Source organism: Micropterus dolomieu, linkage group LG03, assembly GCF_021292245.1.
Source record: "Micropterus dolomieu isolate WLL.071019.BEF.003 ecotype Adirondacks linkage group LG03, ASM2129224v1, whole genome shotgun sequence".
Classification (NCBI taxonomy): Eukaryota; Metazoa; Chordata; class Actinopteri; order Centrarchiformes; family Centrarchidae; genus Micropterus; species Micropterus dolomieu.
This window is the reverse complement of record NC_060152.1, coordinates 29,234,970-29,250,203: the sequence shown is the minus strand read 5'-3', so window position 1 is coordinate 29,250,203 and position 15,234 is coordinate 29,234,970. Positions and strand designations below refer to the sequence as shown.

Sequence of the window (15,234 nt, the reverse complement as noted above, 5' to 3'; positions counted from 1 at the left end):
AGGGGGGGGGGGGGGGGGGGGGGGGGGGGGGGGGGGGGCTCCTTGGGGGATGGTTACATACTGTACACACTTCCCTTGGACTACCATCATCTGCCTGTCAGAGGTTAGTTCACCTGCATACCTACCTGTACTCACTGACACTCACTTAACAGCCACATGAGGAGAGAAACTGAGCCCCGCTGCCACATTCAACCCCCCCCTTCCTACTTTAGAGTAATCCTCCTTTATAGACACACAGAGCATTAGGGCATACCCTTATTAATATTGGTAGCAGCAAGCTTTCTACTAACAGTTAACATCTTTATGATCTAAACAAAAAAGTACTGTACAGCTACTGCTAAGAGAATATAAGAACCTGGCCTTTATGCTTTTACACCAGATTAAAGTGCTAGAAGCAACCCACCAATCCACACTTTATTATATATATATATATATATATATATATATATATATATATATATAGGAACAAATCTACTATTATAACATTAATTTACAGGGTAATATACAATATATTGTAACAGCTGAAATATCAGCACAAAGGTCACTGTCACACTTAACAGCAAAAATATATATGATTATATAAATCCATATATAATCATATATACCAATATATAATTGTCATATATGCATGTAAAACAGTTAATCACGTCTCCAGCTTTTCAAATGATACCCAGAAAAGCAATTGTGTATCAAGACGTAAAAGCTTTACAAGTATCTCTCTTGAAAGAATGACAGGCGGCGGCAAAAGTGCCACGACCTGCAGGTATTTGAGGTCACAGGACAGTTATTTGCATATTCCACAAATCTATTGCAACACGTTACTGTCTACAAACAGTACAGCCAGCATCCTGCGAGAGGAGCCGGTGTTAGCTGGACTCACACGTACACCCACTGAACAGAACATTACGACGATGGTGATCTGATTATAGCTATGTGCTTTCAGATGGTGTGCTATGACAGTGAACAACAGGAGGACTACAATACACAATACTCTATAGTTTAGCCTCAGAAGACAACCCAAAACTGTACTGTAAAAAGAATCCCCACTTCCCCCTGCAAATATGAGTTTGTCATCGAATCCTGCTGCTGATGAGTTTCGTATCTCGGCGTTTCACCACAAATCTTATTTTGACACACCACCATCACCAAGAGTAATGGAATGTGTTCAGCCTTTTCGTTTATTTCCCTCTAACATGGTCTCTCTCCGTCAAGGCTGACAGCACAGTGAGTAACATCCTACCGAAGTTCTAGGGGTCTGAGAGGATGCCGGGGACTGTAAAGCTCAGATACACATTCTGGACAAGTAGGGCAGTTCTCTCTTCTTGCAGCAGTCCCAAACCTTGGCCACCATCATCTTCACCACCTCTCAGGTGAGAGGAGCTCCGATGGTCTTTCCCTCTTCAAGGCCTGATGGTCCCTTCTTCTCTTCATCCCTCTTGACACAACCTCATCTTACCATCGTTTTCCCTGCTTTACACACTCCCCCCACTCTGCAAAGACGCTGCACAAGGCTGTAACAAGATACACACAAAGGTAATTTTTCACAAAGAAAAAAGCTCCGTAATAACTGCAGTAGTAACGCACAACAAGCATCCGATAGCTGGCTTCCGGTCTGGGGAGCCCTGGTGATGTGCAGTTAAGTTTGGGACGTTGCCATTGTTCTAAAGGAGGACTTCTCCATTTGCCCTTTGCAGGACTTGTTTTTTTCCCTGTGGTGCACTGTTTTGTTATTCAAAAGCCCATATCTCTATGTCCTGCACATAGAAATCCTCCTTTTTTGAGAGCATGGGGTTCCCAAATGTTTTACAGGAGTGACTCCTGCCGTGGTAGAGGTCCCCGTCCAGCCACAGGCCAAACTCACCGCTAAAGGAAAAGAGAACAAACAGTCTTGAGCAGGGTGCCACAAACTATTTCTACAGGTACCTACGTTCCCTGAAGTATCTTTTTTAAGACTTAAACAGTGTTAGGCAATCAACATCACTTATCTGCCTCTTCAATAGCATTATTTGATTTGTCTGGCAAACTTAACCATTACTATATAACGCTATAACTATATAACATAGGGATGGGTATTGAGACCCGGTTCTAAAAAGGACCCGGTTCCAAAATTTATCAAAACTGTCTGGAACATAGCCTGGTCTGTAGTCTTAAAATCTGGTTAAAAAGTGTTAAAAACTCAGCTGCTGGCTGAGACAAACCAGCTGCTCCTCCTTCCACCTGGTAACATTTCCTGCAGGCAGTGAACAGCAGAGGAGGAGGTCCAGACTGAGATTTTATTCTTTCTAAACGTTTATATATAGAGGGTATGCGCATGACGTCACAGAACGCAGTTACGCTCACTGAGTGGCAGAAAGACGAGCAGCGGTGTTAGCAGCTAAAACAGAAACAACACATCTAAAATGGGAAAGAGCTGGACCCCTGCTTCTTTGGTAAGCAGTAAGGATCCCTGTTGAGTCCGACTTCCTTTAATTTGAGCAAATAATCACTTGTTTCATCCCCGGTTTGCTAAAAGCAGCCATGGTAACAGATGTATTGCCGTGACATCACATTCCAAGGAAAACGCTCCCTTCGAGGGAAAAAAAGACGAAAACAAGTTACACTTACAAGTAACACTGTTACTTTGAATTTGTTACTTTTGCATTGCCAAAATGCTGGAAGGTCGTGCTTTCAGATGCACTAATTGAGGAGGAGACAAGCCTGGGCTGTGTTAGGTGAGGGATTCCACAGTCGAGCGGCAACAGGGACCTGGCGGTTTTTAACCGTAGAAACGCGGCAGCGGATGCTGTGACGTTATATGGATCAGATACGCCCAACACTTCTTTTTCTTAAGTTGAAAGGTGATCCAAATAAAATTTAACTGCTTTTGCAGCGTCTATGGGGGAGTCGCGGTGTGAGCCGCAATGTTGGTCTGTTTTGCCCTCCAGGTCACTGTGCATGTCACGTAACTAAAAACTATGGATAGTGACTTGTAAACATTAACGTTGCTACTTTAGAAACAACATTTAGCTGTATTTACAATATTAAATTCTAATCCTATAAATAATTTAAAAACCAAGCAGCTAACATGCACACTTCAATATGTGTTTATTTATTGCAAGTCCTATGTAATCTTAATAACAAAGTTATCGCACATTGAATATTTTCCTCATACCATGCAGGCCTACCTCATGCCCGTTGGGTCTGGTCTTACCAAATAAAAAAACCCGTCACCAAATAATAATAAAGTATCAATAGTGGTATCAATAAAGAATCGGATCCTTAAGCAGTCTCAATAAAGGGTATCAATAATAATAAAAATTAACGATCCCCATCCCTATAAATCATCAGATTAAATTAAAATAAATGTTGCTAGAACTGCTAGATTTCTGTCATACATGTACGCATCGAAAGAGCTTGGACTCACCTCCCTCCACCAAAAGCTAAGGAGTCCATATCTCCTTTTATGAAGAACATGTTGTCACCGGTCCATTTGTACACCTGTTGCAGACACAGTAGAGCATACATTAGATACTATTAGAAGACACTGCATGACATATGCAATGTTGACGTAATCTAATATACTCTGTCCAGTAGTCATTACCATGAGAAGACATAACAGAGCACACGCATGTTTACCTCAGTGGGAGGATCCAAATTAAACATCTGGTAATTCAGTAAAAGCTCTTAGAAGCAACCGAAGGAATTGTATTTAGCAATCTGGTGATGAGACAACTCAAAATCCTCTCTGATGCACCAACATATAGTGCAGGGCTTATCAATCTTTGAAAAGACATTTAATTTCCTTTAATGAGGAGTGTAAGCTTAAGCTTAAGGATTAAGCCATTAAAGTAACTGTGTATACAATTGTTACGCAGCTGTTGCATGTTTAAAATTATTTTGCGGAAAAATGAGACCCGGTGAAAATTGGTGCAGTCGATGTGTTGCTTTCAGCACATTGAAGCAGTGTCCCTGGGTTGAATGCAAGTGAGCATAATCAAGAATACAAGTTACACAGCACTGAATACCGCTGAGTCACGAGGCTTTAGAGACCTCTTCAAAGAAAAAAAGATACACTTTGAATTGTACCATGTGTAGACGCGGCATGTGTTTGGAATGTCACATGCATCAAGAACATCAGGTGACTAGCAGCCACATTCACAGCATTCATGTTATGAGGTGTACTGCACTACATATAAGCCTCATTATTTTATTCAAGTAGTCAATAAATCACACAGCTACACACCTCGCCTGACCCAATCTTTTTCAGTTCCACACAGCATTATTGTGTTGGAAATGTGTGTGTGTTGAGACGCTGCCTCTACTCTTTGATGTATGAAGTGGAAAGCTTGAAGTGAAAATATCTTCATGTAGTATTAAATGTCTTTCCCCTGCCACTTTGGTGTAGTGGAACAAGCTGTTAACACAACACGGACATTTTCTTTACCTCATGAAGTCAATATGGCGAGTGTGTTAGCAAACAGTTGCTAATTCCCTCATCCAGCAGGTATGATGGCCCGGAAAAACTAAACAATGAGCGTAAACAGGCAAGAGGTTCTGCAGAGCTGAGGGGAACTGAAGAGCTGTGTGATCATTCTCTTGTATGGTTTGTCTTTTTCCTGTATGTGTTGAACCTTGAGCTGCTGTAACAAGTGAATTTCGCGGGGGAAGTTTATCTTATCTTCTAAAAATATTGATTGACATCAACTACACATAGATTAGTTCTGCTGTATGCCCTCTTACAATACAGTATACTGTATTTTAACAAAACTGCTCACTCAAATGTCCTACTTTTAATAATCAATGTGAATTTTGGAATATTCATTTTCTAACTAAAAGAAGGTAGTGCACCTCAAACTCTGGATTAAAGGCGAAGAGGAAGGTCTCTCCTGTGCCATAAAAGCCATCGCTGACTTTAAGGGGCTCAGACGCCAACGCACCAAACACCTGGAAAAAGAAAACAGAACAACAACTAGAGCCTGACCGATATTTAAGACGGATTTTAAAATCGGATATTCTGATATATTGGTTGATATTCTTTTTTCCCCTTCTTTTTAGAAACACATAACAAGGACGATTAATTAAAAGATGAATGGTGCTTTCAGACCAAAAGCGAAGTTAGCGTTGGGTGCGGTGCGCTAACATACAAAGTGAATGCAAAGACATGGAGAGCTGCAAATTCCCGTTGGGCGGTGCAGAGGGGGCGGTGCTGATGACGCAAAGGCCTTCGCGTGAGTTGAAAATTTTCAACTCGAGTGAGAAAGTCGCACGACGATAGCCTATCAGCATTGAGATTATCCGGACGGCCTCAGAGCGTTGTTTGGAGAGGACCAGGCAGAGCGGAAGAGTAAAACTCCGCTGACCGATGGAGAGCTGCTAAGCTGAAAGGAAAAGCCAAGGACAGAGCCGGGAGCCGCGTTGCAGCTTTTGGACAAATAAACAGCCGTTTACATGCGTTAGGAGCTTGGAGTAAACTGCTTTTATTAAATTTGCTTTTTACTTTATTGCAATTAAATCACAGCAAAATGTTTACTTTGGGTTCATTCAGCTGTAGTAATTACAAGTTGTGTTTATTTGCGTTATCGTGTTGTATGTGAACACTTGGTAGATGTCCAGCGATAAAACCCCCGCGAGGAAAGCGTTGCGAGGATTAAATTAGCGTTTGGTCAGAATGCACAGTAACATTTGTTATGTGTACTTATGAGACCTCACCTCAAAGATAACATGACATAATTCAGTTTAAAAATAAACTTTTTATTGTTATAAATAGTACTGTGAACAAAACTACAGCGGATTGCTGTGTTTTGTGGTGGATTTGTGGTTCCAAAGGTGAGTTGCAGAGTGCCCTCTGGTGGACAAACCATGCAACGACAACACTCATAACGTCACTGAAGGTCATCAGCCGTTACAAACACAGATACCAATTTATCTGCAATTAGCTCATATTGGCCAATAATATTGGCACCTGGCTACTAAACACTTGGGGTGCAGCTCTAACATCAATAGGCAAATAATTAGAAAATGATTAGTGTTATAACTCAGTTCCTACATATTACAGTGTGCTGCAGCTGTGCTGAATTACTATGTTGAATTTGCAGCTTACCTGGCCATCACTGTCCTTTATAACCATGAGCACTGGGGTGTCCTGTCCCTGCATGGCTCTGTACAGTGACTTAATGCTCATGCCATGCTTTGATGTGCCAAAAGCCAGCGTCCATGGGTACCCAATGGTCCGCGGTGGGAGATTCTTGGCAAGCTGTTGGGGGTGGAGGCGGGAAAAGAAATAAAAACATTACAGGAAATGAGACACAGAAAGGCCACAGCCACCAATGCTCAATTACATCTGCGGTGACCTTTTAACACCATGTGGTGTTTAAAGAAGAGTAACAGGGCTCCAAACACAGCCGTCTCAAGAGAAAGAGAGGTCCAGCACTCCCTGAGAGAGCCTGCTGCCCTGCTGCTGACAGACGGAAGGATTAACAGTGGCTGTGGTGCATGGGGAGATAAAGCAGACAAAGCCGCTGGAGGAGCAGAGCAGTTTATGCTTCATGTTAATGGACAGATAACACAGACACTGACTAAAACATGGAATTAAAGTGACAACTTTTTACAGTATGCTGCACCATTTCTTCTGTGTAAAAAAAAGCCATTAAATGTTCTGTTCGCTCTACAATAATTCATCAGTCCCTTTGCTCTTTTCTTGCTGGTTCAGCACATCCAGTGGTGGAGCTGCAGCAGTCAAGTAATCAGCAGGATGAAAATGAAGCCACGAGGAGATGAGCCACGACTTGGCTTACCTACGCTCTGCTTTGAGTCAGGCCTGAGCTCCGTCCTCAGGGTGTTTAAAGGAAGCTGCATATTTGCAATCTATTGATCAATATGCCAATATGAGAAAGTGAGTAGACAGGCAAAGGGGGAGACAGAGGGAGGCGGGGCAAGCCGGTGGGTTTAACTGAGGAGTAGGCCTCTTGTGAGAATTCCAAGGAAAGTGCGAACCATATTTAAAATTTATAATAATAATGTTCATGGTGATTAAAACCAGCTTCCACATGGCGGTATTATGCGATAAACAGATTTTTTTTGCAGGGGGGCGGGATTTTACAATCACAATTCCTGCTCAACCATCGACCATCTGTCAGCCATCGCATCGATGGCATCGTCTATCTGCCCAACCCTACAAGGTATACACCATACCTCAAATTACATACAAGGTTTGTGGCTCTGTCTGTTCCATGTGTTTCTCAAAGGCTTTTCCTTTTGATTATTTCTGAGACTTTGGTATTCTTTGTACAGTACAATAGAGGTGTTGTCTTTAAATAAAGTACTTACAATCCAGATCAATTTGACATAATTAAGCAAATAATACATCAACAGTTTCTTCTCTGCTGTAGATGTGTAATTACAGCAGTAAATACATTTATTCCCCAAGCACACAGTTGACCAATAATCCTGAAAGGGAGCTCCAGGAATGAATGAGTTTGTTGAGTTGAGTTTGTTTTACATGCACCAAATTTGAAAGTGAAATGACCAGCAAGTCCTCAGTTTTTGCATGTTAGAATTCAAGCCAACTACAGTCACATTCACACATGTAAGATTGAACACATCCATTAATGCTAGTATTATCCTAGCACCACAATAATTTCTAACTTTCCTATCTTGTCTGTAGCAAACAATCCAAGCCCACTGCTTGGTACTGAAAACATGAATCTTTAAAAACAGGTAACACATTTATTAGTAGACATGCATCAATCAATCAGCCGGTGAATTTGTAATACCGGTAAGGCCAAAATAAACAGCGTTTCTTTGCATGCCGACTGTATTTGTGCGTTCTCAGAAACACAGGTATATTAACGGTCGCCAAAATAGGCTATATTTGGCGACCCATTTAGTACTTTGCAGAGAAACAGAGAGAGAGACATTATCTGGTATTGTGTTAGAAGATGAGGACCAGGTAAAGCAACAGTGAACACAGCAGTGCAATGTCATTCGCTACCACGGTGGTTACGAAAGCGTTCTTTGACGTCTATGCATCTACTGAAAACGTCAATGAAGGATGTGTTATGTGGCAGAGCTGCATTAGAATAGGTCTGTCAGTCTGTACCTTCTCTATTTGGTCGGCTTCCAGAAGATCACTGGGTTCTCTGAGGTTGGGTTTAAACGTTTCTGGCTCCAGCTCCGTCTTGATGGATGTGCCAAGCTTAGAGTTCACCTCTTCCTTGGTGGTGATCTACAAGTACAAATAAGTGTCAGATATGCACAGACACTGACAAGGAGTAGTTTAATTTCAGCTTCCATATAGCACTGATACTGGGTGGGTTCAATTACTGCCTAATGTCATCAATCAATAGTTTTGTTTTGCATCATATCAAACTACTGACACAACAGATTAAACTGGTGAGGCCATCTAGAGGGAGGGCAAAATGTAGGATCAGAAGTGATAAATAATGAACTCGACAAAGCAGATGTGGATAACGGCTGGGATGTCAGGGGAAAACATGAGCAGACTAGCCTTAAACCACAGCCTAAACTGAGCAACAAAAGTTCCCATTTTATATCCAGTTTTCCTGCCAAATTTATAAATACAGCATTTGTTAGCAACACACTAATAATCCAAAAATTTGATAATGACAGCTGAATATCTTCCTGCCATTCTCCGATGCCAGATGACTAGGATTGGTTTGGCAGAAGTAGGAGAGAGCGGGCACAGACACTGTCTGGGAAAGGAGAATGCAAAGTGAATAGGAAATCAACCCAATGAATAATTTGCACTCCTCGGTTTGACATTTTCTCTGACCAACGGACTGTTTGGGCTATCTATCTTTCTCGATAACAGAGGCCGATTGAGAAGCGCTTCACCACTGGTGGCTGGGATGCTCTCATGTTTCACTTCTCATTCAAATCGGGCCCATCTGCATTGTCCTCAGAAAACATCATACACCCTGTCAGGTGAGTCTTAAGTCCACTTTCTCTGTCTCTTGCTCAGTCCTCACACTGGCTACATTCTTTATATTCAGCTCATTTGAGCATTAAAAGCAATTTTCTTTTTCACTTATGTGTGGCCAATATAAAATCTACATTTTTGTCTAAATGCAGTACAGACAGCTAGTATTAACTACCTTATAGCCGGACTGATCTAGAGGGTTCAAGCACTTAAAACATCATGACAACAAGTCTAAGACGGGAAGCCTGACACATGGAGATAACGCTGCTGTCACGTGAAAACCTCATCACTCCAAACAAGCCAAGTTGTCTGCAATGAATTGATAAAAGGTTATTCTCAATTTATCTTGTAAAGCAAGTTTTGAATAGATTTTGTGAGCCCAAACACTCATGAAACCTACTCAACCCGCTTGTTTTGTGTAAAGCAATAGGAACATGTGTTTTTGAGGTTAGTATGCAACTTCAGCAGCAGCTAAAGCCTGCGGTACAGAGCCTAAGGGGGGTCGGGGCCATGTTGGTGCGGACAGCAGCAGGGCTGGGCAGAGCAGAGAGAGGGGGGCAGACAGGGCACCTGGAGTCGTTTGCAGAGCGAGCGCAGATCTTCGCTGTTTAGCGCATCAATCCGACGGTGGTACTCCGTCAGAGACACTACCTGGTAGTACAAAGACATGAACAAGTGGAACATAAAACTCTGCCAGGTCTACCGCTAGCCATGGGAAGGAAAGTGTGAGTTTTGGAAGGTATTATGTGCACTAAGTAGTGCAATCCCAGCAAACTTAACACTGCTCTTCATATGAATGGTAGATGTCCCAAATTTGAGGAAACAAACTTGTTAACAAGAGTTTACTCTGGGTAAAAGGATTTTTGTGCACTCATTTTGCATGTTTGTGTAATATGTTTAATATCACCACCATCAGATGCTTTAGTTATACTAAAAGTTAACTTGGACCAAAGGATAGAAACGTCACTGCGGCAGAAAGCAAACCTTAGAACCATAAACCTTTATTCTAGCCCAAGATGCAAAAATAAAAAACAGCAGCATATTTTTGGGAGTGAGAAGGCTGTTGAATTTGATGGTAGAACACAACAACAAAAACACAACAACAACAACTGAGGTTTGACTGATGCAGCAATTCTTGCCAAGTCCGCAGACAAGAACCCATTCTCTGTCAGGAACAACAATCCACACAACTGCGCCCCAGACAGACCAACACAATAACCCACCAGCATGGCTACGTTCCAACAAAGTTACACCCCACGCTGCAAACTCCGCTGAGAGCTGCTGCCTCTGTTCTGCCACTGAATACAGGTTGGCGTTTAATAGGCCACTGTGTCTCACTACAGGAATGATGTTTAAAGCCTGATGCATGAGATAAACAAACCCACAAATACACAGTCATATTAACTGGGCCAGGTCTACATTTCAAAAACATTCAACTGTATGGGTACAGATGGCATAAGCTGCTTTTAATTAATTTTTATATTTTAACTTATTCTTTTTATGTACACACACACACACACACACACACACCTGGGATGCTCTTTCACTCACCTTGTTAGTATTGGTGTAACTAACTTTTTTGGTAACAGGCTGCCTCTTTACAGCTTTCAATAATGTAGCAGAGGGTAAACTACAGCCCTCATAAAAAATATATCTGTGCCTCACGCCACCTAACGTTACAGCTGAAGGCACTTTTGCATTTGTTGCCTTAAAAAGGGTAAGCTAGCAGCATGCTAGGCTCACTGGATATCAAAAGCCTTTCATCTGAAGAGAAGTCCTGATAAAGGTCAGCATTTGGATGTGAGCAGTGAATTAAACACTGTGTCACACAGTCACAGCTTTCTAATCAACATTCAATTAACGGAGTACCAACTCAACACGATATACCGGGTTAAACTGTCATGGTAATGTAGGTTAAGGTTAAATAAAGTGGTGAGTGAAATGGGAAGCTGCATCTTTAAACAATTACCTAACGTTAGCACTGTAAACTTTCAGACAGCTTACACAGCCACACACGTCCGATTACATGGTGCCAAGGGGACAGACAGCGGATGAGAGTACTGTCCTGACTGCCAAATAGTGGTCAGATAGTGGCCACTTTGTTCAACACCAGTCACTGAACTAAACCGGACCGGGCTAGCAGGCTAGTGAGCCACGCTAGCGAGTTAGCATGGCTTGCTAACAACAAAGGCAAGAGAACATACAAGAACATATAACGCCGCTAGAGACTAAAAACATGAACTGTGCACTAGGAACATACACAGGTATACTTAGGAGTCAGCGGTTTCCCTTGGTCTTTCACCCTCCTAGAAAACATGTCTTGCTTTCTGGGCGAGGTTGAAGCTGGACTGTCACATTACAAATCCTTTAAGTTGCCCATGTAGCCCTGAGACAAGCAGACGGAGTTTGTATGTAGCCTGCTTGACTAAAATAGAAACATTTTTTTTCAGAGGGGTCTCTACACCGTACGAGCTGTGTGACATCTCTAAAGTCCAATAACAATATGGGACAGGAGTAAAACCGGCTCCCCATTGGTTAAAAAGATGACTATCCCCTCCCTTTACGGACGGGATTTAAAGACACAGTAACACTACTGTCCCATGAGCTACAATTTCTATAGACAATGACAGATATATTCCCAGAGTTATAAAAAACGAATTCAAATTAAATACATATATTTGAAACTTTAATTAGCTTTTGAAGTCCACTTTGATGAACGAAACTTTATAAATATATCTATTACTCTGTTAGTGAAACATATCTATTTTGTTTCTCAAAGCTCCGTGCAAAAAAAAGTGTTACTTAAAATTCATGTTCTGTCAAAGAGCAGCAGCAGGTTCCTATTTACTTATTCAAATGTAATGGATCATGTAGCCTCTGTTTGCCAGGAAAAAAACAAATCACTCCACTTTGTTACATCATTCATTTACATTAAAAATTAAATCCAGGCTCCACTGCTTCCACCGTATCAATGTCTTCATACGATTAATGCATTATTTTCATTATCCACAGGCTCGTAAACAATCTCATTTGACCAAAACCCATCCACGCTGTACCTGGTGCAGCAGTGTGCACTAACAGTGCTGAAAATTTAGATGGATATCCCTCATCTATGCTTCCTACTCTCATTCCACATTCTGCAATAAAGACACATTAAGAGGTTAGTTTGACAAAAAAGGAAGACTGATTGAACCCACATCAGTGTCACATTAGCTTGAGGGATTTTATAACCAAAAAAACAAACAAACAGTTTAGCTGCTCAATGTTTACATTCACTGCATATGTTGAGCAACTCATAATGGTGTTAGGCTTTTGCCATTCAGCAACACAAGTTGCCAAATGCTGACTGTGACAGTCACACATGTGATGAAACTACAATACACTGACCGAGAAGAGTAAACAATTACACAAACATGCAAAACACTTTGGTTGGAAGGTCAGAGAAGCGCATTTCCAAGCAAAGCAAGTGTTCACACAACTTTCATAACTTAGATGTGATAGAAAGTTTGCACAAACATTTACCATCAAATCAAGAAATGTGCAGCGGTACACAGAAGTGCAAAATACAGAAGCAGAATACAAAACTAAGGCTTGACAACTAAACAATTCTGATGGATTAAAAACCAAGATCAGCACAACACATTTGCACTATGCATTGCATAATGAAACCAAATCAACACAATTATTTAACATTTAATTTAACACGTAATTTAACAATACACCACATAAGGTTCTGGTTTCACAGGTTATGGATTAAGCCATAGCGGGGAACTATACTTAATCCATGTCTGTGGGGCTTGAGACAACACAACAGGTGCACTTAAAGCAATGTGAGGGAACAGCTTCAGCTGTGGAGACCTTACCTCCCATTCCTTGACATTGAGGTCAGTGATGGGCTCGTCCTCAGCTGTTTCTGATACCTCATTCTTCTTGACAACCATAAACCCTGGCTCTTGTCCCATCCCCCTGACCCCCTCACCGTACATGTCCGGGCTCCACTGCATGAAAAACACATACAGGTGCTCTGACCTGGAGGAAGAAACACGGGAAAAACATGAGAAAGGCTGAAGAGATTTAGTAAAAGATCATAATCTAAGATGCGACATTCAGTACCTCTGAAATGTCAAGGCAAGTACCAAAGACTTCAAGGTAAAATCCATAATTGTGACTTTGAATTGATTTAAAATCATATATAATATACTGTAATTGTCCATGATCAGCTGCAAGAAATGAATTAGTGAAGTGTTCATCTGATAAAACTCAATATTGCTAATGTTAAATATTTCTCAAAAAGCCCTAATGGCAGTTAAGGAGGTTTTTCAACATCTCCAGACAGACACAGAACAAGATGTTTTACTTGACTCTACTCTGCTAATAATGCTTAAAAGTTAAAGCTGCTTTGCCTTTGTGACACAAGCTATAACTTCTTATTAAAGTTTGGGAACAAATGGTCTTATAATAGACATAGTTAAACCTATGTACTTTTTATGCTTGTGTTGGCCACTTGGCAGCAGAGCAACTAGCTGTAAACACAACAATCACACTAGCTAACAGATGCTTATTTGCCCATCAAACAGACAGAGAGCCAGATTAGCACTCATTTGGAGTCGTGTTTCTGGATACCCAAAGAATCTAAGTCCAATATTCCGTTTTGGTCTCCACAAACTCCTGAGGTAAATATCTGGCTCCTTAACCGCTACATCGCCCACCACGTTCACTGGCTAGGTTGCTAACTTTGTCTGTCTGCTGTATGGTGTTGTGCGGGCAGTGTCCAGTAGAATTATCAGCTTGCTGAAAACAGCTGCAGCTGGAAACGAGGTTGATGAGAGTGGTGACACGGAGCCAAAACAGTGAAGTTGCGGCTATAAAAAACAAATACAGAATACACTTTGTGTCACACACTGCTGTGGGCTAGTAGACATGAAAGGGCTGTGGCAGACTCAGTAGGCTGAGCTGTATTCAGCGTCATTGTTGTCTATGGCTCATTCAATAGCCTCTATTTCTTCCTACACCATTACCAGGACACTTAAAGACACATCATGCGGGTCGCCTCCCATCTAGGCCAAGCTACACTGTCTAGCAGTTTCTGAAGAAAAAGGGCTATGAGCCGCTACGTTGTCAGCTTATGATCACTACTCCCACACACCTTAGCCTGCTTGCAATGCCAAGAAAGACGAGTTAAGAATAATGAGTAGTAACATGCACAAGCCCTGTCTTTTAATACCAGCTTTGAATCTGCCATGTCCCTGGGCTATCATCCCCAAGAGTAGGAAAGCATCACAGCAAACTTGTTTTCCAGGTGGGAAATGCTGTAGCTAAGCAACCTGTGGATGAAAACAACAAACCTTTACCTAGCAAGACTTCTGAAGTTCACAGTGAATAATGAGGTGAGGGCGATTTCAGTCTCATTACTGCACTCAGGCACTCGACACATCGCATAACCAAGCATTTATGGTACCATGACTAACTAAAAAGGACACGCCTGTTTGTCTGATTCAAATTTGATTAGCAGCCTGAGAAAGCACCATGTGTGTTGCTGCTGTAAAACTGCAGACACATGTACTGAAAACAGGAGCGGTGCTGTGAAACTCAAGGTTGGTCACCTAACTGATCAGCTTCCTTTAACTAGTGTGGAAGCACATATGTTCTTGTAATGCATCTCCTTCCAGTGTGAAGAGCTCTAATGTAATTATGACTACTGCTGACTTGACACATAAATAAGCTGAGGCTGTTTTCGGTTCATATGAAACATTACAAATTTCAGTGCAGGTCAAAAAAAGTTCATGGACATCTCTGTGGGTGAAATGCTCCCTATAGATACAAAACGAGGACAAACATCCTTACTGTTGTGGGGGTCGTACGTGTGCCCCAGCACAAGAATAAGTCTGCGTGCGTCGGTTTTCCTGCCGAGCGAATTAATAATAAATCATTCTGCTGTTTGGCAGAAGCCGCAGTGGGAGACAGACCTGACGAAGAATGCATATTTGATTAGTTTCAAATATTAAAAGGACTGGAGGTGAAGAGCCTCAGTAACTCAGCTGACTATTGTGCGTTAGGACTATATTAGGATTGCATAAGGTGAAATCCCTGCAGTTTTCCACATAAAAACAAAGTCTGCTGCACTGTGGACTAACCACCATCTTTAACAGAGGCTCTTAAATAATGTACTTTGCTTTGTATTTTTTCCAATTTAAATACTATCCCATGTAATCAGGTATAGCACTGGTTCAATGATTTTAAAGCCTGTTATTTAGGCTACCACAAAAATGCTTTGCTTGTATTTAAATGCATTCTGCTCAGGCGTAGTGGGAGGTGCT

At 41.6% G+C, this 15,234-nt stretch overlaps 1 protein-coding gene across 6 annotated transcripts in view; it reads right to left on the bottom strand.

Moving 5' to 3' along the window:
* Window positions 1-1,155: 1,155 nt before the first annotated feature.
* The window catches only part of oxr1a (oxidation resistance 1a), a 172,728-nt gene continuing 158,649 nt past the window's right edge, over window positions 1,156-15,234 (bottom strand). For 4 of the 6 annotated variants that reach the window (XM_046044263.1, XM_046044262.1, XM_046044265.1 and 1 more), the window contains 7 exons: window positions 12,781-12,946; window positions 9,488-9,568; window positions 8,078-8,203; window positions 6,080-6,232; window positions 4,828-4,923; window positions 3,404-3,477; window positions 1,156-1,863 (listed from right to left, as the gene is read on the bottom strand). In XM_046044263.1, the coding sequence (XP_045900219.1) occupies window positions 1,728-1,863; window positions 3,404-3,477; window positions 4,828-4,923; window positions 6,080-6,232; window positions 8,078-8,203; window positions 9,488-9,568; window positions 12,781-12,946 (832 nt within the window). In that variant the 3' untranslated portion in view covers window positions 1,156-1,727. The remainder of the gene's footprint in view (window positions 1,864-3,403; window positions 3,478-4,827; window positions 4,924-6,079; window positions 6,233-8,077; window positions 8,204-9,487; window positions 9,569-12,780; window positions 12,947-15,234) is intronic. The other 2 variants (XM_046044267.1, XM_046044266.1) reach the window with 2 other exon arrangements.